The sequence below is a fragment of the Chrysoperla carnea genome, chromosome 2 (assembly GCF_905475395.1).
Source record: "Chrysoperla carnea chromosome 2, inChrCarn1.1, whole genome shotgun sequence".
Lineage (NCBI taxonomy): Eukaryota > Metazoa > Arthropoda > Insecta > Neuroptera > Chrysopidae > Chrysoperla > Chrysoperla carnea.
This window is the reverse complement of record NC_058338.1, coordinates 16,765,677-16,793,515: the sequence shown is the minus strand read 5'-3', so window position 1 is coordinate 16,793,515 and position 27,839 is coordinate 16,765,677. Positions and strand designations below refer to the sequence as shown.

Sequence of the window (27,839 nt, the reverse complement as noted above, 5' to 3'; positions counted from 1 at the left end):
AATGAAACATTAATAAACAGAGTTTCATCCAATCATAAATGGTAAGTATCGATTTTCCTACTGATTCAATATTTTGATTGAAGAGAAAATTTTAATTCAAAATTTTGATTTGATTACATCAATAAAATAGAAAGGGATTATTGGTAAGGTTAAAAATTTATCACTTAAAAATATAAAATAACTTGATAATTAAAAAGACAAAATTATATATTTGGCAGTTTTGTTATAAAATACAAAAAAAAAGCAAAAGCTTAGTAAGCTTTATGCTGTTTACACGATGTTATTCTTACATTTTCAATTTCATCGCAAATTCTATAAAAATCAAAATAAAACATTCATTCTAAACTACATTTGAAACATCCATAATAAGTTATTCAATCTGAAACAATCTGAAATAATTATAGGTAGCCTCTAAATTATGTTTCTAATGCCCTTAATTTGAGATTGTTTCATAAATATTTAATGAAAGAATTAAGAACAGCTCACTGTTCAAGAATTTTCTTACAATAAATTTTCTAAATTTAGTACATTTTTCTGAAATTTTCTAAAAGGAGATATAAGTTGTTGGAAACCTTTGTCTGTCTGTTTTAGCAACAAATCAATAAAGCATGTATGCATAGTGTGTTTTGATGACTAGCTTACTCGTATTATAACCACAAAAATTAGCTACACCCGTTTCAAATTTCGTATCTTTTATTTCCCAAGATGAGATTTTTTTTCGAGCAACGCTCAACCATTGGCCATTAATTTTTAAGCAGTAAACTGATCTTAATTCAATCAAACTATCTACAAACTACTAGGTACAAACACTAAATAAAAAAAATCACGATCGTATTAACGCGCAACGCTACATTAATTTCGCATGCTGCAAATAAAAATAAAAAAATAATCGCCTTCAAAATTTGTTCCTAAAATAATTAATGGTAATTAATAATGGGTGACGTATAGCCAACTTTAGTTAAAGTTAAAGGTGCAGGCGCACTATATGTCAAATGTTGTGGAGCTGGTATTGCTGTGTATATCGGTTGGGATGCTGAGTAATTCAGTTGTTGTGGAGCAGTTGTCGATTTTGCTGAGCTATATGAAGTTTGAGTATATATTCCATTTGAGCCATATTGTACATGTGGACTGGAATAACTAAATTGAGATACAGATGAAGCTGGGGAATAATGAACTGCGACTGGAGCGTGAGCTTGTTGGGGTGCTGCGTAGGTAGCGATTTGTGCTGGTGTTGTGTAACCGACCTATAACAAACGTATATTTAAGACCAATATTTTGATTGATTTTAGTCTGTATCTCAAAAACTATCCGACCAGTCGTCAAATACACCCGATTTTTGTACTTTTTGGGTCAAAATTACCTTATATACTGAGTTTTATCGAAATTGGAACTAAAAAAAATTTCTCGAATTTTTTAAGTGGTACCCTTTGATAAAATCGAGAAAATCGCAAAAAATTTTTGTTTTGGAATTTGATGAAAATTGGTGGGTAATTTTGATCCAAAAAGTATAAAAAGCAGGTTATTTTAATGATTGGATGCAGAGTTTCTGAGATATCGCAATATTTGGATCGATTTTAGTCTGTATTTTAGGGTCAAAATTACTTTTGAAAATTTCCGCACTTCTAAATCAGAATCAGCTGATCAAAAGCCGCGGACTAAACTTTCTCCGCTCTACTATATGCATAAAAGTACTTACTTTTGTTAGAGATACAGGAGCAGGTGCATACTCTGCGTTTTGATTAGTTGGTACAGACGCGTAAGTTGCATACGCTGGTTGTACTTGTTGTTTTTGATAAATTGGCTGAGTATATCCAATTTTAATAGGTTGTGCCACAGCAACTGGAATTGGAGCTTGTACAGCATGATATAGAATTGGTTGAGGTGCTGCTTGTTGAACATATTGTATCGCTTGTCCACCTGCTTGTTGATGATGTAATGGTTGCGTGTATCCAACTTTGTATGCAATTTGTTGAGGCTGTTGTTCGTGACTTAAAGCATACGCTGGTTGAACTTGAATAAGTTGAGCATGTTGTGGAACTTGTTGAGCATATTGTACTTGAGCTTGTTGTGCATAAATCGGTTGTGGCGCTTGTTGAACTGTTTGTGTAGTATACAGAGGAGCTGGTGACGCAGTTTGAGCGACTTTGGTATATGCAGCTTGAGCAGGTTGTGTATAAACTGTGTTTGTAGAGAATGCAACATTCGGTGATGGCTTTGCATATATTTTATTTGGCGATGCATCGGCCTGGTTGCTTTCAGTATATTGTGGTTGTTTTGTAGCATAAACAATTCCACCTACAGCACCCCGTTTCTCATTTTTATTGATTTCTTTTCTATCAATTTTTTCATCACAATTGATAATGTTGGTTGAAATGAGCAATAAAATTGTAAAAAGTAAAATTTTCTGCAAAAAAAAAAAAATAAATTTTGTAAAGAAAACAGTTTGATAAACGTAACTCATAGGAATTGATCATTTCAATTTTTGAAAGTAGAGGTTCAATAACTCAAAGCAAAAACCTTGGTAAATAAATGAATATATGAGCTAGCTCCCTTAACCAAGTGGAAAATGGTAAACGGAAAATTTCTTAACTTAAACAATTCCTTAGGTAGCAACTCTTATTACAAAAATTATTTCTTTAAAATTTATCGTTAAGGTCCCTGTTCATAAAAATAGATATAAATTAATTAAATTCGTATAACGGTACTAAACTGATAGCTGAAACAGTTAGTCGAATTCAAATTAATAGATTAAACTAGCGATCTTAACGTGGTTCACTATAATAGCGTAGCTTTTATTATTGGTCATCAATTTCAAAGCTTCATTCTAGTGTGCTACTTAATATGATTTTCGTTCAAACAAAAATAAAAAATAAAAAACAAGTTGAACATTTTTTTGAGTTACACGTCAATAAACTTCGTCAATAAATCGAGACATTCAACTGCCTAAAAATTTTTTATAGTAAACAAATTTTGTGTGTAGTATTTCCCGTTGAAAACTTAACTGAAATACCTTTGGACTACATCAACAATAATATGAGTCATAGTCATTTATTGAGCCTGAATGAGTCGTAATCTTTTTTCTTAATTCAAAACTCTACGATTTTAACTCATGACTCCAACCAATAATAGCTACAAATTTCAAATGGGTGGAAAAAGAATAATAAACTCGCTGTTTTTCTCAACATCACTGAATGCGATCATTATGGGACACCCGATAAAAAGTTTAGTTAAACACTATCACAAAATGCTAACTCAAATTTAACACCAAATAAAAATCACTATTTTCGAAATAATTATCACATAATTTTCACAATGGAACTTAAACAATACTAACCATTTTTTATTTAGTTTTAGAATAAATCAAATCGATCTGTGTGAGTAGCTAATAATATTTTGGGCTTAAAATGTTGGCGCGATTTAATATTTGTTTACTTTTTTGAATTGAAATAATAAAATGAAAATAAAAGTGATTGAACAAGTTTATATATTGGTGTACAATCTTTTTTAAATTCATCCACACCACAACTTGGTCGCTCCACATGGCACATAAGATCCAACCCGACCATTCATCCACATAGATATTTAAATTTTTTGTAATGTGATGTGATCTCCTTTCGCCAAGAATAATAAAAAGAGAGTACCACACCATACCACCACGCCCTAGGTGATATGATGCCTTCAAGGTATTAGAGGACCCATTCTTATTTACTTTTATTATTTAAATGGTGTAACACATATTATTTAACCAATACAATGTGGTTACAATTATATATCCACTACAGTAATTACTTCATGAAATAGTTAACCCGTCAGCACTCACATTATGAGGCTAAAGATGTAATCAAAAAAAATTTTACCTTTGGAAATTTTTAGGCCTGTTCGCGTTATTTTGTTAGTTTACGGATATTTGGCTCTGTACGGTATAAGCCGTTGAAATATATTTGTCAAAAATATTTCAATGTCATAACATTTTAATTGTGATAAAAATTAATAATAAGTTTAATAAATATGGATAACGTTGTTGTAAATAACATTTTTATGATTTCTTTTTATTATAATTTTTATTGAAAGCATTCTTATTGGTACATTGCCTATAACTACATTTATTTTCCATATAAATTAGCCATTTTTAATATGCAAAGAATTAATTCAATAAATATTTACAGTATAATAAATGAGTATGATTATGATTATTTTGATTTTTGTTTTTAACCCCCGAACTAAAAAAAGGGGTGCTATAAGTTTGACCGCTATGTGTGTGTGTCTGGGTACATGTCTGTCGGTGGCATTGTAGCGCCTAAACGGATGAACCGATTACAATTTTTTTGGTCTCGTTTGAAATGAAATTTAACGGAGAGTATTCTTAGCTATTTTCAAGTTTCATGTTTAGGGTTGCGTGCCCGAAAAATGTAATTAATAATAAATTTCGACATATGTAATACCTAATATCATGGATTCATATTTTATCTAGGGCTAGCTGAAAGCGTATTCTTAAAAGACCATGACCAAAATTGAAATTCAAATTAAGAATTTACATTCGATGTACAAAATTGCATTCGGAAATGTACAATTAAACAATAATCCATTAAAATATGATGACCATGGACCATTATTTGGTAACTTTTTTTACTATCTAATTATAGTTTTTAAATGGTGCGTTTATTATAAATTATACGCATTTTAAAGTACCTATATGCAATGATTTTATAAAAAATAAAACCATAAGTCCCTATAGCTAGATATTTATCTAATGATAATTTATACATATACGTACTAGTACCTACATAATTTTTATACTTTCTCGAATCTCTATTAAATCTTTGCATTACTACAAACATTTATTTATGTATTTATTTAAATTTTAAAGAGACATTCATACGACAAAAGATGCATTTTTTATGCAAAATTAATTACTAGGTGTACTAAGATCATATACTAGGTGTGTCTACAGATTCGCTTGCGTGGAATATATTCCATTAAGAATTAGATGCATTTCTGTAGAGCATATAGTGTATCATGTTCAAAATTTCGTCACAATTCAGCGGGTGTTGCCGTCAAAACGTGGCAAATATATCGGCAAATTTTTACTATTTCATTACTGGCTGAATGTGATTCTTATGGATGTGACCACATATGGATGTGATTCTTAATTGGCAATAGTTCTTGTACTACACTTTTCTGAGAATAATTAGTTTCACAATTTTGTAAATGATATTGAAAATTTATAAAATTCCAGTTACAAGTTTTTTTCAGAGGTTTCATTGTATGATTATATAAGAAAAACTTGTAGGATGAGACAAACCTTTATAAACGAAGTTGATTGTAAGTGAAATTAGTTAAAAGAAACGATCTCAGGAAATCAAAATTTTTATCTTATTTCGAAATGCTTTATTTTTATAATCATAAATGTTTCTATACAATCCAATAATCCAGTAATCCGAATATTCTCGTAGTCCGTCACCTCCTAATTTTTAATAGTGTCGGATTAATCAGGCTTGACAGTGTAAAAATTTACATTTACTGAAAATTTAGTGAGGCATAAAATCTGCCATCGAGTGTTTTTTTTAGCTTGTTTATTTAAAAGCAAATGTATATTTAGAATAGTTTTATAGATACAGTTATTCTTTTAGCAATTAATTAATGGATCAAATTAATTATTCATAAAATTTCAAATAATTTGAATATTCACATAATTTTGACATTTTATAATTAATGCTCCTACCTCTTTCATAATATTTATTTTTTAGTTTTTATTAAAAATTGTAAAAGTCGTTATCATAATTTAAACTTTTTAACTAAGAAACGCCACGAAGTGGATCGGCATTTGAGTTTCTCTTCCATGCCGCCACACTTTGTATTAGTTAAACGGCATTCTCAACTAAATATCGATGTATATGAGTTTGTTTTTGTTACTCAGGACTTTTTGAGGTCGCTGAACTCGAATATCACAACGCAAATGGCCCTGGAGGTGGATGGTATCCAAGACGGGCAATATACACCTCGACTGTTGGAGTTTTACGAGAATATGTACCATATATAAAACTCCAAGAGACGAGGTGTATACTGCCGACCTGGAACACCAAGTCGGTACCTCGGAAGTCATTTTCCGAATACTCCCGAGTAACAACTTTCGGCGAAATATTTTACATATTTTCGTTAAACTCCAGGAGATGAAGTGTATACTGCTCGTTCCGGGGACCAGGTACCTTGGAGGCCATTTTCATTGTGATATTCGAGTTCAACGGTCCCAAAAAACCTCAAGTAACAAAATAAGACTCATTTCTATCGATATATAGTTTACTGTTTTTCCAGTTTTTTATTTCTCCCTCTTCACTTTTATTCACAAAGTATGTAGACGTTCTCACGAGTCGAACGCAAAAAACCGCACCCCAATTCGTCTTACTACTCACGAAATCGACAGTTGATCCGTTTTTAGTGTTTTATTTCTTCGTCTAATGTCAAAGTTCAATTTTGTAGAGTTGCAAGGGTGGTTATTCTCATAAAGGCTTAAACAATATTCCGATATGGTGAAAAATGTATTGTATATGTAAAAGATGGATTTTAAGTTCATTTCCAATCACCTGTATATATTTTTCATTGCAGCATATAAATAAGTAACGGTTACAAAACACTATTTATTCCAAGAATAAGAACTCCACCTTATTATGATACATTTAAAAAACGAAATTAAATCGATGAGAAATAAAATTAAAATACATTCTGTTTCGATCACAGATTCCTACTCCAATTTAAATCTCTAACTTCTTACATCATATTTATGTAATACGGCGGTTTTGAAAACGCAGTCTTATGGTAAAAAATAAAAGAAATAAAGTGTCAAAGTATGTACCAAAATATACGTGTACTACTAATACGTGTTAATTGGGCGACCTGGAGCTCAAGCTATTGCATAATTAGTTTGATGTGCATACTACCGAAAATTATCAAAAACCTGACAAAAACTTATTGTTTTTCTACTTTTTGGTGAACTACGCAAGTGACGAAATAACTTTAATCGATTTCTGAGAAAGTATCATGTAATTTCTCTTCGTACATTCCTAACGAGTATGGACGTATTTCCCAGAAAAAGCCTTCAGTAATCTGCATATGATATTCGTTGACAGCCTTTGTTATTGATACATAGGCTTGGATGCTTTCTTAAACCATCTTTAGTCTGTCGTTTTCGACAGTCTGGATTTAGAACAAACATTTGTGATTAAATTATACGAATTTAATTCGAAAAATTGTATCAACAGCAATGTTTAATGATTTCTCCAAAAAGATAGTATAACTATAACTGCATGAATGTATTTTAAAATTTTTTAGATCAAACTTGGACTGATAAAAATGTGAGGTCAATTTTTTGACTCTTTCAAAACTGTTTAAATTATAAGTTTAATATATTATGTACCTTTAACGATTTAATAGCAAGTATATATTTGTCTTCACCTATAAACCCAAATTTTATTTCCATATTTTTATTGAATTTAATATTATATTAATTTTTATATGAATTTAATATCATTAATCTGTATTTCAAAAGATTTTTTAAATGTTAATACAGCATTCAAATATTATTATTATACCCAAATATTAAAATCAGCTTTATAATAAATTTTCTTATTTAAGGTATTGCCAGCACGGTATTTACAGTTCCTATGCTAAAACAATGGTAAAGTTTTCGAAAGAATTTAATCGTTTAAAATTTGAAATCGTTTAAAAATTTATCGTTTGATTTAAATAAAATTTGGTATGAAGAAGGGTTCTAGAAGCTTAGTTTTCGAAAAAAAAATTATTGAAAAAGTAAAATTGCAATATTCGATTTTAAGAAGAATGCGATACTTTTTCAATCTTTGTGGGAATTCGCTTAGTTGACGCTGCTTCTGCGCTACACTTTTTTTTTCGGTCAAATACATTACAATATTTTTGTTCAGCGGGTATCCAGGATAGTGTTTGAATAACGTCAAAGTCCAAGCTAAACATAGACCCAGATAAATTTCATTAAATCATATAATTTTTCGCCAATTATTTAAACAATTATATAATACGTATAGTATTGTATGAACATAATTAATTTGGTTTGAAATAGACGTCTAATCTCTAATACACAGTATTTAGCTACGAGCTAATTTTATAAGATTTGTATTTAAGTATTTACACATGTAAAATATAACATAAAATTACGCTTCATACATCTATCTATATATATAATCATCTTATTATATTCAAATTAGTATAGTTAAATAACAAGTTTAATATTAAATATGATTATATAATATTTGGTAACAGACATACACGTATTTAGAGTATGATATATATAGTATGTTTTAAAAATAGTGAATTAAATGTAGATAGGAATAAGGTTAAGGAATAATACTAGAGATTTCAATAAAACTTTTTAAATACATTTTTTGATTAATAAAGTTTCAAAAATCACAACAAATTCCTACGTCATCGTGCTTTTTATTGTTATTTTATCGTTCAAAGCTGGCAGAAAAAATGGTGAACCATATAGGTTATCCTTTTCAATTGGATATTTCTATATCAGAAAATCTAGAGAGTGTGATAAAAAACTATCTAAAATATTTAGACAATCTTGTAGTTTATAATAATACCATAAAAATATAAAGTTGTCGATGATATAAAACAAAATTTTAATTTAATAAATTATTATTATGAGTTCATCGAAAATCCATCATTTGACGAACAGAGGCGACCATAATTAGAATATTGATGATTGAAGAGAGATATCTATATTATCAAATTTATAAGCAGCACACAATATATTATATATCTTTGAAGTAGCGTGGTATTGTGAAGCTAAAAATAACACATTATTAGACTACAATGCATGTATTTGGTTTATACTTTTTTACAATACTGTGGGGTAAAACACCTTAAGATGCATTAGACACAAGAAAATAAGTCGTGGTTTCTTCACTGTGGTACGTTTTGTAAGAGCTGCGGCGCGCAGGTAAGACCACAATCAGCCTACTTTCAAACTTCGTGAATCAAAATGTCTGGAAGAAAAATCATTTCTTCGGAACATTCCCGATTTTACTTTGATCATGACTAGACTTTGATCATAGGATTGCATTAACTCTACTTATAGTACCGATTCAAGAGGGTGGATTTTTTGATAGAGCCAGACACTGGCACAGAAGGTAAGCCTGATAATTCCTGAATCTAATTATTCTAAGTAGGTATTTCGAGTACAATGTAGTCATCATCAGTGTGAATTAGCTAATCGTTATCGAGTGAAACAGAAACAAATGACGAGAGACATCTGCCAGGAAAACAATTATGATTACATTATAAGAAATACTTTAAATTCATGCACTCGCTGATAAAACAGTCCTGAAAAAGAATCAGTTGTTATCATAAACTCACGATATTCGTCAATCAAAACTATGCGCCTTTTTACTACTCAAATATAAAGATCTCAAGCAGGTACAATTATAACTACAATTATGCTTTTTTTAAATATTTAATTGAGTGGGATGTAGGTAATTCTTCAACAAACATACGAAATGTTTTTGATATTCACCTGTATAATAAAAATCACAAGTTTTAAAGTATTATTTTATCATAGTATAATACAGTTTGGTTTATAGAAGTATTAATATTGACTAAAATAATAATAATTCTTTTAGTTATAATTATTCAAAAACTAATAAAAAACAATACACGAAAATTGTATTATTTAAAGAGTATACAAAATATCTACCTTAAATTATTATTATTTATATAATAAATTACATTATTATTGAGAGGGATTAACAATATAATTGCATTAAATTTGATTATTACATGCAATTAGGTTAACTTTTGAATGCAAATATGTAAATTTTTTTGTTTTTTTGAAAGTGTTTGTCATAATTTAAACCTATGTACTCTGTTACACCATAAATTATCCCACGTTTCTGTTTCATATATAAAAAAGGTATAAGGAAAAAATAACACCGAATCGGAATCTTCATTCTTTTATATCATTCTCAATTTGTAAGAAATTGATAATTAGCTATATCGGTAATTATATGACTAAAAATAAATCAAAATGACCTTTCAAATTCACTGGAATAAGTATCAAATTAATAGGTGTTGTCATTCGTAATTTTTTTGGAAAAATTTCTAATGGAAATTCCTTTAAAAATATTAAAATATTTGTCGGTAGGAAAAATTGGGAAGAGTAGCCATAATTGTGTCATTTTAGCTTAAAGAATATGTACATTGAATTTATAAACATTTCAAAATTTGTGATCAAAATTAACCTAGCTCTATATAGGTTTCAAGAATGTGTAGTCCTGGTTCCGGAATGAAGCACATAAGTGATAGCTATCGAAAAACTGATATCACTGCTGAAAAGAATGACCCCAAATTAGTGGGTTACAAAAATAACTCCAATAAGATCAGATCAACTTTGCCTATGTTATTAAAAAAATCGAATTTTTAACTTTATATCGTCATCAGAATCCAAAAAATTTAATGTTGCTCTATCACATCCAAATTTTATCCAATTTTGATAAACCAAATATGTAATCCTACTTAATTTGGGTCATTCTTTTCAAATTTGTGATCAAAATTAACCTAGCCCTATTAGGTTTCACGAATGTGGAGTCCTGGCCCCAGAATGAAGCACATAAGTCATGTCTAGCGAAAAACTTATATCACAGCTGAAAAGAATGAGCCAAAATTAGTGGGTTTCATAAAAAATTCCAATAAGATCGGATCAAATTTGCCTATGTTATCAAAAAAATCAAATATTTAACTTTATGACGTCATTAGAATCCAAAAAATTTATTTTTGCTCTATCACATCCAAATTTTATCCAAATTTGATAAACCAAGTATGTAATCCTACTTAGTTTGGGTCATACTTTTCAAATTTGTGATGAAAATTAACCTAGCTCTAATAGGTTTCAAGAATGTAAGGTCCTTGTCCCGGAATGAAGCACATAAATGATAGCTAGCAAAAAATTGATATCACAGCCGAAAAAAATGTCCCAAAATAATTAGATTTCAAAAAAAAAATCCAATAAGGTCTCTTTAAGATGAATAGGTAGGTACTTTGTTTGAGAAAAAACTGGTTTAATTCTTGAAGTTGATCCATTGAAAAAATTTTGATTACTTAGTTGTATTTACTTCAAATAGCTAATAAATCGGTTTCTAAAAGAATATTTTGAAAGTAAAAGTATAAATTAATTTTGATCATGATGGGTTTTTTTGTAGCGCGAAAAAAACGCAAAAATTGTACACAATAATATGTGATTATTATTTTACGATTAATCATCAATAAACATGCTTCTCTACATTTTTGTCTGTTGGAGTACAAATCCGTACAATTAAATTGAAGCAAGAGAATACAAGAACACACATTTTCAATTAAGGCTGTTGTCTCGCTATGGGCATAGTGTCAGAAAATTCTAATTTTTTTATACATATTTAGGATATTGTAATACAACTTAAGTCAATTGACCGTTTCTAACTCGAAATAAATTTAATTAAAGTTCGAATAATTAACATGGAGAGCTTAGAAGAGGTTGTATTTTTAATTCTAGAAAAAAAAAACTAAGTTTAAGAAAGAATTTTTAACAGATAAGACAGCTTCAAAAAGTTAAATTTAATTGGATAACTATCACTACTGGAATTCAAATCGGTAATTTCTTAGTTTCGAGCAAGGAAATTTCATTTCTGGGGTCTTTTGATCGCTTAGCTGATCTTCAGGAAGTGAATTAAAATTGGAAAATTTTTCTGCCGCAACTCGATACCTCAATTCTTTAGTTTCGTACATGTAAAGTTTTCCTCGGAGAATTCTCACTCACTTGGCTGAACTTGAATAAACAGCTTACCAATTCACGTTATACCTACGTTTAAAATTCGCTCTGTAGATTTTCTCTCTGTAAACCGCAATTGATGTCTAAGGATCTACTTATAATTTATTCTAAGTAACCAAAAACTTCAAGTTCAATACTAAAAAAAGCACCTACAATAGATAAAAGCATCGCTATCTGTAAAAGACTGTCAAGTTATGGTTTAATATTAATGTATAACATATTACATAAGGTTTTTATTGACTATTACACTTTATACATTTATAGAGACTGATATAGGTAATTTTTTATACAATGTGAAGGAAAGTCACAATATATTTACTTCTGGTTAGTCATCTTAGAGTTGTTTATTTTTTATATGACAATGTTGTCGCTCTCATATTGTAAACTATAAACTTTCTTTTAAAATAATTACTCTAAATTAGCTAGTATGTAATGCCTACACCTGTTTCTTTTTATTCTTTATTACTATATAGCCTGTCTTAGTTTATAAATCAACTTCGAATTTTAACATGATAAAAGCACATTTTCTATTCTAAGGGATTTCAAATTGGTTAAAAATATTGCATTTAATACAAAGAAGAAGAAAAAAATTTGTCACTAATTACGGTCTCTATTTGAATAAAATATACTAAATGGAAATTTTTGTGTGCAATCTTTCTTGAGCATTGAAATACAAAAAAACATTTTCATCCTTTGAAGGCTATTCTATCTACTTCCCGATTTGTTAAAATTTCTAAAAATTAGTTATTTATAAAAAATATATTTTTGAATTTCGATCGAGTCATGAATAAAATTGAGTATTTAAATTGATTCCTCTGTAAATTTAACACTGGTATTTTTAATCAAACTTTAAAAGTAGAAAACCAATGGGAAAACACGTTTAACTCTAGTCCAACAGTCTAACAGTCCATTTTGTAATCACCTTTATAAAAACCTTGGGAGATTCTACATAGACATATCTATAACTCGATTTCTGCGATACATCGATCTTGTTTTAAACTTCACAATTGTAAACCTAAACACGATACATTTTGATAAAAGGTGTCTAAAATATTCCGCGATTCAATTAGTTATTATATAATAATCGAATACTGTTTTGCGGACTTTAGTTTTGTTATCGGAGGGACCGGTCCGATAGCAAACTTTTTTTAAATTTTTTTCAAAAATATGAAAAGAAATATAGGTATATTTTTGTTAAATAAAAGTGTTTTTAAAGAAAGTTGTATAATTTAAAATATTCACCTATCAGCTATTAGTTATATTTTTGTCATGCAACACAGTTAATACAATTTGATTAACAACATCCTCTATTACTTATAAAAACAAAGTGGTTTATACACAAAAATTTTTAGACACCCAGTTGAGACCTAGATGGAACATGTTGAGAATACAAATATTGGGTTTGCCCAATAGGGACATGGATGGAAACCTGTTGGGAATACCCAATGTAAAAATAAATAACTCGGCATTGGGCTTACCCAGTTGGAGTATGGAAGAGAAGGAATCTGAAGGGATAACCAAATGAAGATATAAATGGCTCAATATTGGACTTGTCCTGGTGGGACCTGGATGAGAACATGTTGGATTAACCAACAAAAGATAAATACTTGACACTGGGATTGGCCAGCTGGAGTGAGCAATGGAAACATGATGGAAACCTGTTAAGAATAAATGACGCTTAGTAGGATTTGCCTAGTTGGGATCCCGATGGGAACTGTTGGGAAAACCCAACGCTATACAATGACTCGATATTGGGCTTGCCCAGTTAAGACCAAGATGGGAGCTTGCTGGGAATACTCAAGGTAAATAAAAATGATTCGATATTGGACTTGCCCAGTTGGGACAGGGATGGAAACTTATTACAATGTAAAAATAAACAGCATTAACATGAAAATAAAGTAGGATGATGTCAGCATACCTAAGTAGGAATCGAACCTACGACATCTCAAACCTTCACTCTAACCAATTGATTGGCTAGAAAGATTAGGACTGTGCTAATTTTTTCTTTCTTCATATCCAATGTTAGTCAATTTATTGAGAGCCACATTGTATATTATGAAACATGAAATTGAGGTAGTTCGTTCAGAAATAAAATACAACTTCATAAAAACGGATTTACACACATAAGTCTCGTTTTTAATTTAATTTATTTCTTCCTTTATGTATGAATATTTATACTGATCAATAATACAGTAATAGATAGGTATAATTGTGGCTGTATGATTATTTAATTTAAAAATGATTGCTATAGCTACTCTTATTAACAAAAAAGCGAGACTAATAACAGAAAATGTAACATTTCTTTGCCACTTTTTATATTTGTTTTGTTTACTTAACTCTTATATGCAAATTTATTTACCGTCAAGGCTCTATTATAATTGAAGTTTTTATTATAATCAAATAGCGTAAAATACTCTCGCCCCAGGAGTCGATCCCGGACCTCTTAGATTCATTCCAAGCGCCTTAGCCTTACTTCTTAATCACTTTTAATTGTAATCGAAGTTTAAACTTTTTTAAGACTTCTTGAAGTTTTGAATGAATCTTTAAAAATATCTGTTATTTTGTAACAATTCTATCTGTAGGTACTCAAACTGCAATTCGAGAATATGCTGGGAAATAAAACCCTTGATACGTATCGAAAAACGAACAGTTTGTTCTTTCAAGCATCGCGTTGGACAAAAATTTTGTATTTTTTATTTCATTATCTTTTGAATGGGCTGGCTATTGACCTAAATGGAATATTAATCTATTTTGAGCTTGCCACGAAGATAAATATTTCCAACGGCCTCTGAGAGAGAAACCCCCGACTAGGAAAAATTTTCGAAATAATTGTAACACTTGACCTTAGGAACAGCCTTTAACCTCAAATATATTATTTTGAACTATAGTATAATTCCATTTACCAGTTTCTTCAACTATTATATTTTTGTCTCATATTTTATACCGGTAACTATAAATAATTGGTTTATATAATCACACTATCCGACTATCTTTACGATCACAAAATATTATCTATAATTATACCTACATATAATATTTTATAATTAATTCTTGTACATGTTTCCGTATTGTTCAAAATAAAAACATCCGAATCCGTCCACCGGGAAATTTATTTCGGAAATTTGTTTTAATAATTACTTTCCGAGTATTTTATTATCAATTTTAAGAGATATAGACATTAATTATACCACGAGTACATTGAGTGATGAAATTTTTTGTTGGTCAATCAGATTAAAGTTTCCTTTATAAGATTATTAAAAGGAGGAAAAAACTTGCAAGAAACAAAAGAGGAAAACACTTCATTAAAATCATTGATTTTTTAAACTGAATTTTATACAAGTTATTAAAATAATTAATCAAAATCAATTATTCTCTTTAACTGGTTTTTGATTTGTTCTTATTATTTTTGCTGTGTAAGAATAAAATTTTAAGAATATGAAAATTTCCCACGAATGTTAAAAAAAATTTGTTATATAATCAGTTTGATATAAAATGATTTCCTACTTATATGAAACAACAGAAATTTATTTGAAAATTATTTGTTTCACTTACTCCAATTCAAGCAAACATGACCACAGGCATATTTTGCATATACTTACATAAACTAAATCTAAAAAATTCTGTCATAATGTTTTATTCCCAGGACAGTACAAACAAGTGTAGATAAATAAAGTTCTAGGGAGTGTCAGTTTTATTCCAAAATTTCCCAACGATTCCTTTAATTAATAAATTATTTTATTTATTTAATAATTTTCGTGTAAATAGAACTTTAATTGAGTTGTACATGGGACAGAGTTAGTTGTACCTATCAACATTAAAGTATTTCGGCCATCACATGGCTAGTCAACTAGTCAGCTAGGCAATTTGTATCACGTAAATGTAATAAAATGCTATAAACATATCGTAAAAGATATAATTTATGCGTCCAATTGGCTAGTTTTTTGAGAAGAAGAAAACAGATTGAATGAAACGAAAGTCCTGTTTGAGTCTGAGGATTCTTACTATCCTGTCCACGATACCGATGACTGTTGTGGTAAAATTGAAAACAGTGATAGTCCGATTGAAGAAGATAACGTCTATGAGAAAGGAGACTTTGTGATATTTATATACGAAGCGATTATTTATATAATCCAGCAATTTCAATTTTCGTACACTATTTGAGAGATGAAAGAGGTAAATTTTTTCCGAAGCGGTTCGGTCAATATTATTTATTTGTCAAAAAAAAGTTAATTTAAACAATATCCTACCGGGTTACCTTCCGGCAACCTGCACTATTACGTCCAAATTATTAAATTACTCACTCTACATGACTGTTTATCTTCAATTAGTAAATCCGGGCGAAATCTTCGCTTATTTCTAATATAATATAAAATAAGACAGCTTCAAGTAGCAACTATCAACCTATTATTGGATGCTGCTGCCATCTATTAGTAAAACACCTAGCTTTTAGCCGAGCTGCATTATGTTCTAAACAGTGTGCATATGCTACCGAGGAACATCGTTGTGTTAGCCAAGGAAAGAAGTTGTATACTAACTGTAATAGTACAATCATTGGTTCACAAAATTGTATCATAGATACTACCACTGTTATATCGAGGCAGTATTTATTATGTTACATGTAGTACGTACACAAGCGACCTCTATCTTGCTCTATAAAAACTCTGCATAACTAACAAAATTAACGGTTTAAATACTATGCCAACAGCTCCTATCCCGCAATAAGCTTTGCTCGTACACGACCAAAACAAAGACAGGTTGGCAGAGATGGCCTAATTACACGATTTAATGACCACCCGTATGTACTTGAATTTTTTTCAGTTCAATACCTACTCACATTGGCGGCTTGATTTAAAAGTCGGCTTCGAAATCTTCATGCTCAGCTTAGTTCGGTCAGACTTTTTTCATTGTCTTTTGGAACTACGAAAGTTTATTTTCCACACTATAAATATTCATGATTAATTGAAAATGTCGATTTTCCATTAAAAAAAAAAGATTGCTTTTGAACAATTTCTCCAAAATATCTCGAAAAGATAGATAAATTAAATAACCAGGTCATAATAATATCACCAAATAAGCGAATGCCATAAAAATGAACCAAGAGTCTTTTTTCAAACTTCCCTGCCACACTATTTAGTATATTTCAGTTGCAGTTGTTGTTTTCGAAACACTGTAATAAGATTGAAAGAAAGGATGAATACAGGTAATAAAACAAACAACACTTTTAAAAAAACATTTATATTTTCAAATATGCCTGCCTTTATATATAATTTATTTTCTTTAAAAAATATACATTTTAAACATTAAATATTTTACAAATTAAATTGTTATTCTATTCAAAAATCCGACTTCACGCTCGCAATTATATGTACTAAGATTTCACACAGTCAATTATTTTTGAATGTAAATGTTTTATGAATTAATACGGGTTTTTTGAAATTCAGTACGGTATGATCAGCACATGTTGACGTGTATTAGTAATTAACCCATCAACGGTCAAAATTTTCTATGCTGATTTCATGCTGGTTAATGCTGGTTAATTTTCAGAACATTTCTATTATTTTAATGAATGAGCACCATTGACGGTGTGGACAAGGGGTAGAGGTAATATTGTATGAACTTATTATTATCGTTAACTTTAAATATAATTGAGGCATGTTAATGACGTACGTAAAAATTATATATTATATTGACTGCGTCTAGCCGAATTAATCGCTCAGTATTACTTAGTTAGTATTAAAACTCCATGTGTCTTTATAGAAAAATCGATTATTGATAAATGGAATGCTGGTGTAACGTCAACCTTTGACTAACTGACGTATCAATATTTTTATAACAAGTGATTGGAGTCAAATAAGTCTCAGTACTCAATTAAACTTAAACTTGTTTTAATTTAACACTACATACAGATTCAGTATCCATTTTACTCGATTACTCGGAATTTGAATAACAAAACATATTGGATCGTAATTGAACTTTTAAATGTTTACCAAAATTTCCGAAAATTCTGTACCAAAGTTTATCAAGGTTTGTAGTGACTGTTTTTTCATGGACTTAAAAAATTTGAGCGTTTTTTGTTTTTTGTTTTTATATAATATAATTTATAATATAATCCAACGGAGTCTTATGGCTTTTGATCTTGGTGGCGAGAACAAAAAAAAAGCTGAATTATGGATTGAAGTAACAGCTAAATAAATACGTTTGTATATATAATATACAATGGCGCTAGATGCGGTAATTGAACCACTTAAATTAATTTTCTATCAATTCTATATCCCTTCCTTATTTCATATTCTCTCCACCAACATCATATGTCATTGCACACTGTGTATACACAGGATAACTCAATAATATACAGACACACTTCAATGTATTGGTTTTTGGTATCAATAGAAGCAAAAAATTTAATATCAACGATATGATTTCAAGCATCATTTCATTTTCGAGATACAGAGTACGGCAAGGAATTGTGGAAGCCAAGGATCACGTCAAAACAAACTCAACGTTTGAATGTACAGACTGATTCAGTTGAGGCTTTTTCTAGATCACAATCTACATACTGTATATGCATCAATTTCTTGTTTCTGACACAGGATCGAATTTTGAATCATCCCAACAAAATGAAACATTTTGAAGAAAGCTCTGGCGCTCAACTTTTTGAACCATACTTTTTAATTTTGCACAATGATTTCCGTGACATCTGAGGCGACGAAGTTAACCTTGGCGAAAGTACATTGCCGCACAGGACGTCAAAAATTCACTCTTGGAGATGCGTTTCCAAAGATCTTTATCACCCCGTATCTTGGAAATGAAAAGTTTTAGGTCATATGAAGTTTTTTGCTTCTTCTATTGCAAACCACTGCTCGAAGTGTGTCAGTGTACTATTGAATCACCCTGTACATTTTTTTAAATGATTACCGAATATATTTTCTATGCTATAATATAAATATATACACAATACAAATAATACATTTTGTGAGGTAACTTAAAAATTGTTATTTTGCTTGAAATGTCACAGGTTTAAAACATTTTCCAGCAACAAATGGCTGTGGATTAAAGTATGTAAATGTTTCTGATACCATAACATTATTATTTTTTGATTGGATAAATTCATTAATGTCTAATTTTTCATTTTCATCATCCATTATATTATTCTCGGTTGATTTTTCTATGATTGTACTAGAGTGAGTATTTTCTAAATCATATTCATCAGACGTTGTTGGTGTTATGTTGATTTGATTTGCTTCGGTCTCAAATTCTGGACTTGCAGATCTACAATTCAAAAAAATTTACTTTAAACTTTTTTTATATAAAAACATTCTTAATCAAGAAACTTTTTGTAAATTTATTCAATTTACAATAAACATAATTTAGATCCCCTTAAAAACCTTTATACCTACTTAAAAATTACTGTTTAAATAAAAAGCATATTGATTGGATGATTGGAAAAATGTCCCAAAATAAACTTTCAATTTTTTGTAAATTAAACACAGTATAAAAAACAAAATTTCTTCGAATGAATATAATATGACAGTTGGACTTTTGACTTCGCCAAAGAGGACTTTTAGTGCTGTAGATCCACAGGAAAAATTCGTACGAGGTGGCTACGTCGAGATTTTAATATCAGTCTAACATATCATCGTCTCCCGTTTTTCATTAAGATTCAATCTCGTTACCCTCGCCAGGAAAGAGATATAAGCCGCCCAAAATATAATTAACTCTGTTAAGACATTTTTGAATAGCTATATCTCAAAACATGGGCAGATAGATAGCGGTGGGTTCATCTGTACACCAAATTTCGTCGACCTTCTTGCATGAAACTCATAACATTTGGCAAAACTTTATCTCCTCTTTGATTGAATGTAGGTGAGTGAAGTTTTGTGAAAGTGGAATCTACATTCACATCGCAAAGCCTGCCCGATGCAACTAGATCCCAAAGTCCGCCCGTTGAGCGTTCTTATCTCTTCCTTGACTGGAAACATCAAGGTTTAGTTCAAAATAGCAGATAGAACGATATCTTAAACTTGTATTGTATTCTCAATGTAATCATCTCGTACGGATCTTTCCGTGTATCTCCGGAACCATATTGTTCTCAGTTGAGAATGACGAAACTTTCACTTGCAAAGCTTCCAGAAAACAAAACTGTTAAATTCAATTTGGAACACCTTGTTAGATTCATTTCCATATAGCTGGTTAATAAAATTCCATACGGCCAAAACTTACTTCAAAAATGTTGATATATTCAGCAAGCACCAATTTTATAATTTATTTTTTTTCATACAGCATCCAAAACAACAACCAATTTAATGTATATGAAGACTAGAATTATGTTTTTGTGTGTGTATTTACTGCCCTGGCCCCAATGATATTAGTACCTGTACAATAGCATGTTAAATTTGTAAAAATGTTAGTAATAGCTTTCTTAAACTTCTTTTCAAAGCAAATTATTTCAAAAATTGTCCTCACGTCTGTTAAATGTTTATGGTTTTCATATTTATACAATTTTTTTTACACTTTTTTAATTTGTACAAAACTCATTCCAAATTTTGAAGTTGGTAAATTTTTTTGTATTATATAAGGGTTTATTCTTGTATGAGCATGAGTACAGCAATTCTTATAATCAGAAATGACTTGAATAAAAAATCAAGATTTTAAGGAGTATACAATTGAATTACCAGGGTTCAAAGTAAGAAATGAGCTTAAAAAATAATTAAATATTGACAACGTTTTCTAAATACCAAATTTTTTCATTTTGAAGGAAATTCATGAGTATATCGCACCTACAGATTGTGAGTATGACACTACCGGTTTGGATGAATGACATAATTTAATATACATGCGTTTATTTCAAAACGAAAAAAATTCCGTCTGACATATCCTTTTTTGTTTTTGTTAAATTGGCCAGGCTCTGAACGGAAGTAAGTTTGCAAAATATGAAATAAGTTCTCGATAGTTTCTTAGTTTTCTGTCATGAAGTTTCATAGTTTGCATACTTATCCCCTCTTAACGATTTTCGTAACTGATAACCAAATAAGTCAATTAAATCCTTAAATTTAATATAAAAAAGCAAAAAAAAAGGTGTATATACCTAGCTCTGAGCCGAGGCAGGTGTCGTGGTGAATGTGATCTTGTGTTTGGTTGGGAGAGCTCTGAATCAGAACTGGTAGGTACAGCTCCATGAGCAAAATCTCGCCGATAATTGTCGGAATGTGGACTGACACTGCCCTCAACTGCACAAACTTTGTATGCATTAGGTTAGTTTTAAATATCTTAATTACATTTTTTAAAATCGTTAATAAGTTAATTTCTAAAAGCTTTTGATTACTAGAATTTCTCAATTACAGTAATATTTTTTGCCGTACAATAAAATTTACAACGTAATAGAAAAATGAAATACTGCAGCTAGCAACGGCTCCGGATTTAAATTAAAAAAATGTTTGTACTTATGAACGCGCGTGGGAAGTTATACTCTTTCGGAAATAACAAATATAATAATTCATAAATAATATAAACAAACAATACATACTCCAGTAAACCCATCTATTGTGTTCATAGATGACACTTATTCTATCGTCTATCTATCCTTGTCTATTGCGAACGACATTTCGTTTTTCGAGTAACTTCATGAACTAACTTGAACAGGTAGTTTTTGCGTCAATCAGTGACGCACATCTTAAAAATTCATTTTCAAAACGCGCTTAAACAAGTATAACTTTAAAATTTAGTTTATAAAGTTTTAAGTGTTTAATTTTAAGTGAATAAAATTTAATAATTGAGAAATTCGATTACAATATTAATTAAAAAACGAATTTAGCAGATAATTTTGAGGCGTTAAGCATAATTAATTCTTAAAGTGTAAATAATAAAATTCGAAAATCACCTTCATGATAAGATTTGCCATGGGATGCTTTTGGCATATTGTAAACAACCTGTGGGTGTACTGTTGTTTGATGCTCTATTGGACTGTCTAAAGTATTCGAGATTCTGAAATTAAAACATATTAATATTATTTTTCTAGATTTTTCCTCGGGGATATCGGATTCTGAGCTAATTTTATAAGAAAGTAAACAAATCAAAAATTAATTTCAAGGAATATTAAACAAATAATTGATTGAAAAAATTACCGAGTTGATAAACCACGGTAATCTCGATATTCTCTTGTTGGTTGCCGATATTCTGATAAAATTTCCGTTTTGATTCTACCATCATCACTACCTCTCGCTATTGGACTAGAACGATGATCATTCTTGATGATTCTATAATGAAAATTATGGATTAGCGCAATTATTATTAATGGAGGAAATTTCTGACAGTTGTTTAAGAGATATGCGAAACATATCTAAACAACTATCACAAATTGTCAGTGTTACAAGTTTAACTCTTGTTTGTAAAAAGTATGTAATTACCGTTTGGATACTTCTGGGCTTGGTTTATGATTTGACTCAAAATTATCGGATCGTTTTGATGATCGTGACATATTTTCCATATTATTACTTCGCTCCCTTTCACGTTGAGATTTGCTCATTTTCTGTTCAACTAATTTGCTTATATACGGTGTTTTGGTGTCTTTGGATTTAGCAAATAATTTTTGATTATGATTGGTTGGTGATGGAGCTGGTGATGACGAGACTGCCCCATCTGGTTCTGATCGTAACTGTTTAATAAAAAAAAATTTCATATAATATTCGTTCCCAAAAAGAATACTTTTTTAACGAATATTTGGAAAGTAGATTCCTTACCTGTGATTCTTCCCAATTACCCGATTGATTTTTATTATTTTCATCTAAAGAATACAATCGTAATTGTTGACGAATCGATGCTTTTTCTCGTGCACGCTTCTTTTGGAATTCTTCCTCTACTCGGCGCATGGCTTCTAGCTCACTTTTACGTTGACGTTCTTTACGTTCCGCTTCTTTTGATAATCGTTCAGCAATACGTTTTCGTTCAATTTGACGTACCGTACTTTGGAATGTAAAACGTTTCATTTTACCCGCTTTATTTTGTTTTTTCTCAATCATGTCCAATACATGCGATTGTTGTTTTCTGGTTGGGGATGGTGTTCGATTAATTTGTTTCATTTCGTTTGAAATGTTTTCACATGATTTTGAAATTGGCATGCGTTTTAATGCTAAACCAAATTCTTTTCGACAAGGTATTTCAATTGATTGTCCACGTTCGTTACGGTATTTATTATTTTCTGAATATCTATTTTTACTTCTTAATTCTACTTTCGACATCATTTCATCATTGTTATAGTTTGTAGATTTTTCTGGTTTCTCTGGTTCTATCGAAGGTAAATACATCACATGACCACCATTTGCTAGGTATGTGTATGATGGTGATTTTAACATGGTTGGTTCTTTGTCTAATGTCATATGTTTTTCATCGTCCTCGCTATGCGTCCTTGATAATCTATACCTAAAAATTTTTTTTAAAAAACTATTTTAGTCTTTTGTTCATTTTGTTCATTTGTTACGTTATTAGATTTCCCTTCAAAGGATTTTCGATTCATATTTTTATTTCGGTTAATTTAAACAGGAAATCGATCGTAGTTTTTTATAAGGAGATTGTTGCACCATACAGGTTGATTTTTGAATTTGTTTGTAATGTCTTCCCGAATTTAATGAAGGAAGAATATTGTTATCTAGTGAAATATACTATGTCCTTTTTTTCCTTGAAAATTTACAATTCACTTTTTCTCTGTACTTTAACCAACCCTTTTATAGGTTCGTGAGTTGGAGACGAATGAAGGGAAAACCCTATTATTATTTAAATACGATTTTTTAAGTCAAAATACTTACATTGGTGAATTATGATTTAATGAATTGGGTGCAGACGTACTTAAAAACCAATTGTCATCGACATCTGTTGGTGATTCCCCACTGATTCTTGTCTTGTGACTTAATGCAGCACCTAATGAGCGTCGTAGTTTTTGTAAACTATTAAATCCTTGCGAAGATCTAGCAACCTAGAAAAAAAATTAATGTGTGCATACTAAAATGAATTTTAAAGAACTTTTAAAAACCTATTATCTCATACTTAGCATAATGGGATGCGCAAAAAAAAATCTCTAAAAGCTCTCATTTGAAAACTTGTATTACATAATAAAAAAAAATCTATGTATGTAATGATCCCAATTCTATCAGAATTGAAAGAAAGAATGCGGGGTTATAAGATTTTGTGTTAGAAGAACTGACGAGCATGACGAATTTATAAGTATTTCATTTTTTCTCAAATGATAACGTAACCTTAAAAAACTTCAGAAATATATTCGCGTAAGGAAATTGAAATTATATTTATGAATAAAATAATTACTTTGTCACTTTCAGCATATTGTGCTAAATGACTTTCTCTTGGTAACGACAAACTAAATACATGATTTCTAGCATGAAATTTTACATCGGTTGGTGTGTCTTTAAGAATATCTAGACCACCATCTGAACTCGATGCCTCTTCTTCTAAATCTTGTTGCGGTGTCCATGCAACTATGGGAGGTCTCGTTGTTGGCGGTGAATGTTGATTCTGAAATACAAAATAAAAATCATAAGAATTGACTCTTTTAAGAAATTTTTTTCAGTTGTAATAATACCTTGGAATGTGGGATTGGTGGTAACGGCGGATCTGAAATGTCTTCCATTAATGCTGGCCCAGCATCACCGGAAATTCCAGAGTCTCCACTTTTATCATGACTTGAACGTTGCCCTAATAGAGGTATATTTGGTGTTGGTCGAGCTAATCTTTCAATTCTCTCTTCGATAAGAACCTGGTAAAACAAAATAACAAATATTTAAGATTATCTTGAAAGTAACTAATTATTTGTTCAGATAATAACTTTAAGAAGAGACAAGTTTGACTGACTCCAGGTGAACTGTAAAAGGTAAATGATGTGAAATTGTCCGCAATAGTAGTGGGGGAGGGTTGGCTATCTAGCATCGCTAAATATATCGACTCTGTCTCATCAAGAAATAGATTTCAGAATGACTGAAAAACTGCTTACTTTAGAGCAGAATAAAGCAAATTTTCCTCGTATATAAAAAACTTACCGGTACTTCATCATTGTCATGTAAATGGTTATTTTGGTTTGTAGTATCTACAATTGACAATAATCTCCAAGCTGTTGCTGGTGAAAATCGTGGTATATCCAATTGCTTTTTTGGTAATGTTGGTCTCAAATGCATTGAGATATCATGCTGACTATTTGTTTGAGTGTCATCTAAATCTGGTTCACTTGATAATGCTGATTCAGATGAACTTTGCCGTTGTATTTTGTACGGGCTAATAATAGGCACTTGAGTTGGTTTATCTAATATATATGGTGGCAATTTTTCATTGCCATTGGGTAATTTTGCAGTTTCCTGTGCTGGCATCGTAGAATCAACTGTGTCCATTCCAAAGTAAAATGTTTTTGCAGGCGTTTTAAATTCATCGGAAGTTTTTCGTACTTCTGTTTTACGTGTGGGTGATTGTTCTGGTGTACTTTCTTTTCCTGATGCTTGCCCACGGCTTATATTTTCTGTTGTTTCACTTTCTTGTGATAACGTTCGGTTGTACTTTGAACGATTATCTTCTTTTCCATGCTCTTCTGTCTGTTTTTTCTCAATATTTTCTTTAAAACCTTTAATTAGCCGTTGTTTCGCTAAAATGTTATGATGGTCCATGGTAATCATTTTACTTTCTTTTGTCTCTCGTGATTTTGTTTGTTTGGTGTCTGGAGCTTTGCGTCGATTTTTCACATCTTTTATATTTCGATTTTTGTTTTCTGAGATTTTTTCTAAAGGTTTATTCTCAATTGGTTCAAATTTGCTTCGATCAATTACTCGTAATTTTTGTGTTACTGCTCGAAGCTCTGCTTGGAATTCTGGTGAACTTAAGCTTCGGTGCATTACGGGAGGTGCTGAATTTCGATGCGATTTTCGAACATCAACCTCACGATCTCGACTTCGAATTAATACACCTCCGTCATTCTTATCCTCGTATCGTTCACTACTTCTCGTATACCTTTCCTCCCGTTTTTCTAAATCTAATGAGTTACGATTTCTAATATGAGAGTTTCGGGAATCAAATATAACATCGTTACTATTGTTATGGCCATTTGTTCGAATAATTGGTAAATGAGATTTTTCTCGTATGTCTTCTTTATATTCATTTGACGTTCGTCCATTTAATTGCATTGAATGTCGATGTGTTTCAGCTCTCGTTTTAAATAGTCGCAATTTCCTTTGAGGTGCTGCACTATCGGACGTATCTCCACCTGATGTTAATTCCCAATGATAACTATCGGGTGATGAACCTTCCCCTGTAGAACCTACTAGTGGTGGAGCTGGAGCTTTATACTTTTTTCGACCCCTTGATATTCGACTTTTTGCACCGAAACCTTCTATATTTGATGCTGAATGATTATTAGTGTTTGGAATTCTTAAATCAGGTTCTGAGCCAAATCGTTTTGCTTGCATAGCAAATTGACTATCATCTCTGTACATTTGATGAGGTCTTTGAAATTCTCCAAAATTATGATGAGCTTCATGAATACTGCGTGTTCGATATACTCCAACCTAAAAAAATTAATCAGTAAATATTTTTCATATTTTGATTTAAATTTTCAATACATACATGTTCTTGTGGATCGTCTAAATCTCTCGTTCGAAAACTATTTCGCCTACCACGAATTGTGCCTTCTGCAGTAAGAATTGCACCATTGTCAGTTGATCGTAAACGTTGGCTGAGACCATCTTCAGGTAAAACCTTTAGATGTGGTACGCGTTGAAGATCGCGTGGAAATGAATGCGCCCATTGTTGATGTAACTGTTGCTGTTGATTCAAAGATGGACGCGTCCCGTGGGAATTATGATTTCCCATTTCATATGACAACAATAACCACAATCATAATTTCTGAAAATAAAAGAAACAAAAATTGAACTATTTTAAAATCTGAGTCAATATTAAAATTTTGTTTTGGAATTTGATGAAACTCGGTGGATGGGGTAATTTTGACCCAAAAAGTTTCTGAGATATCGCAATATTTGGGTCGATTTTAGTCCGTATCCCAAAAACTATTCGACCAGTCATCAAATGCACCCGATTTTTGTACTTTTTGGGTCAAAATTACCTTATATACTGAGTTTTATCGAACTTGGAGATTCAAAAAATTTCTCGATTTTTTGCAATTTTTTAAGGGGTACCCCTTTGAAAAAATCGAGAAAAACGCAAAAAAATTTTTGTTTTGGAATTTGACGAAACTCGGTGAAAAGGGTAATTTTGGCCCAAAAAGTATAAAAATTGGGTTAATTTAATGATTGGATGCAGAGTTTCTGAGATATCGCAATATTTGGATCAATTTTAGTCCGTATCTCAAAAACTATTCGATCAGTCAACAAATGCACCCGATTTTTGAACTTTTTGGGTCAAAATTACCTTATATACTGAGTTTTATCGAAATTGGAGATAACAAAAATTTTTCGATTTTTTACAATTTTTTTAAGGGGTACCCCTTTGAAAAAATCGAGAAAAACGCAAAAAAAAATTTCGTTTTGGAATTTGACGAAACTCGGTAGATGGGGTAATTTTGACCCAAAAAGTGTAAAAATCAGGTTAATTAAATGATTGGATGCAGAATTTCTGAGATATCGCAATAATTGGATCGATTTTACTCCGTATCTCAAAAACTATTCAGCCAGTCATCAAATGCACCCGATTTTTGAACTTTTTGGGTCAAAATTACCTTATATTCTGAGTTTTATCGAAATTGGAGATAACAAAAAATTTTCGATTTTTGCAATTTTTTTAAGGGGGTACCCCTTTAAAAAAATCGAAAAAAACGCAAAAAAATTTTCGTTTTGGAATTTGATGAAACTCATTGGATGGGGTAATTTTGACACAAAAAGTATAAAAATCAGGTTAATTTAATGAATGGTCCTACAGTTACAATGTCAGCGAGTATCATGGGCAAAACTTCATTTTCAAAAAAGTTAAAATCCATAAAATGGTCCAAAAAATCCAAAAAAAATTTATA

The 27,839-nt window shown here is 30.6% G+C and overlaps 2 protein-coding genes across 5 annotated transcripts in view; both read right to left on the bottom strand.

The window, feature by feature from the left end:
• Positions 1–269: 269 nt before the first annotated feature.
• Positions 270–3,458, bottom strand: LOC123292250. Its single transcript, XM_044872825.1, has 3 exons — positions 3,335–3,458; positions 1,697–2,404; positions 270–1,244 (listed from the first exon to the last, which is right to left on the bottom strand). The coding sequence occupies exons 1-3, from the start codon at positions 3,335–3,337 to the stop codon at positions 918–920; spliced, it is 1,038 nt and encodes a 345-aa protein (XP_044728760.1). The 5' UTR covers positions 3,338–3,458; the 3' UTR covers positions 270–917.
• A 13,630-nt stretch (positions 3,459–17,088) lies between these two features.
• Positions 17,089–27,839, bottom strand: part of LOC123294216 — a 111,592-nt gene continuing 100,841 nt past the window's right edge. Inside the window, exons 2-13 of one of the 4 annotated variants that reach the window (XR_006535077.1) lie at positions 26,441–26,719; positions 24,874–26,382; positions 24,420–24,593; positions 24,146–24,352; positions 23,632–23,798; positions 22,570–23,248; positions 22,237–22,484; positions 21,955–22,086; positions 21,711–21,814; positions 20,919–21,069; positions 20,054–20,205; positions 18,964–19,102 (exon numbers count right to left, since the gene is read on the bottom strand). Coding sequence is in view for 3 of the 4 variants with exons in the window: in XM_044875327.1 (XP_044731262.1) it covers positions 18,826–19,102; positions 20,919–21,069; positions 21,711–21,814; positions 21,955–22,086; positions 22,237–22,484; positions 22,570–23,248; positions 23,632–23,798; positions 24,146–24,352; positions 24,420–24,593; positions 24,874–26,382; positions 26,441–26,686 (3,894 nt within the window). In the remaining variant the exon portion in view is untranslated. Of the gene's footprint in view, positions 19,103–20,053; positions 20,206–20,918; positions 21,070–21,710; positions 21,815–21,954; positions 22,087–22,236; positions 22,485–22,569; positions 23,249–23,631; positions 23,799–24,145; positions 24,353–24,419; positions 24,594–24,873; positions 26,383–26,440; positions 26,720–27,839 lie in introns of all 4 variants that reach the window. The other 3 variants (XM_044875327.1, XM_044875328.1, XM_044875330.1) reach the window with 3 other exon arrangements.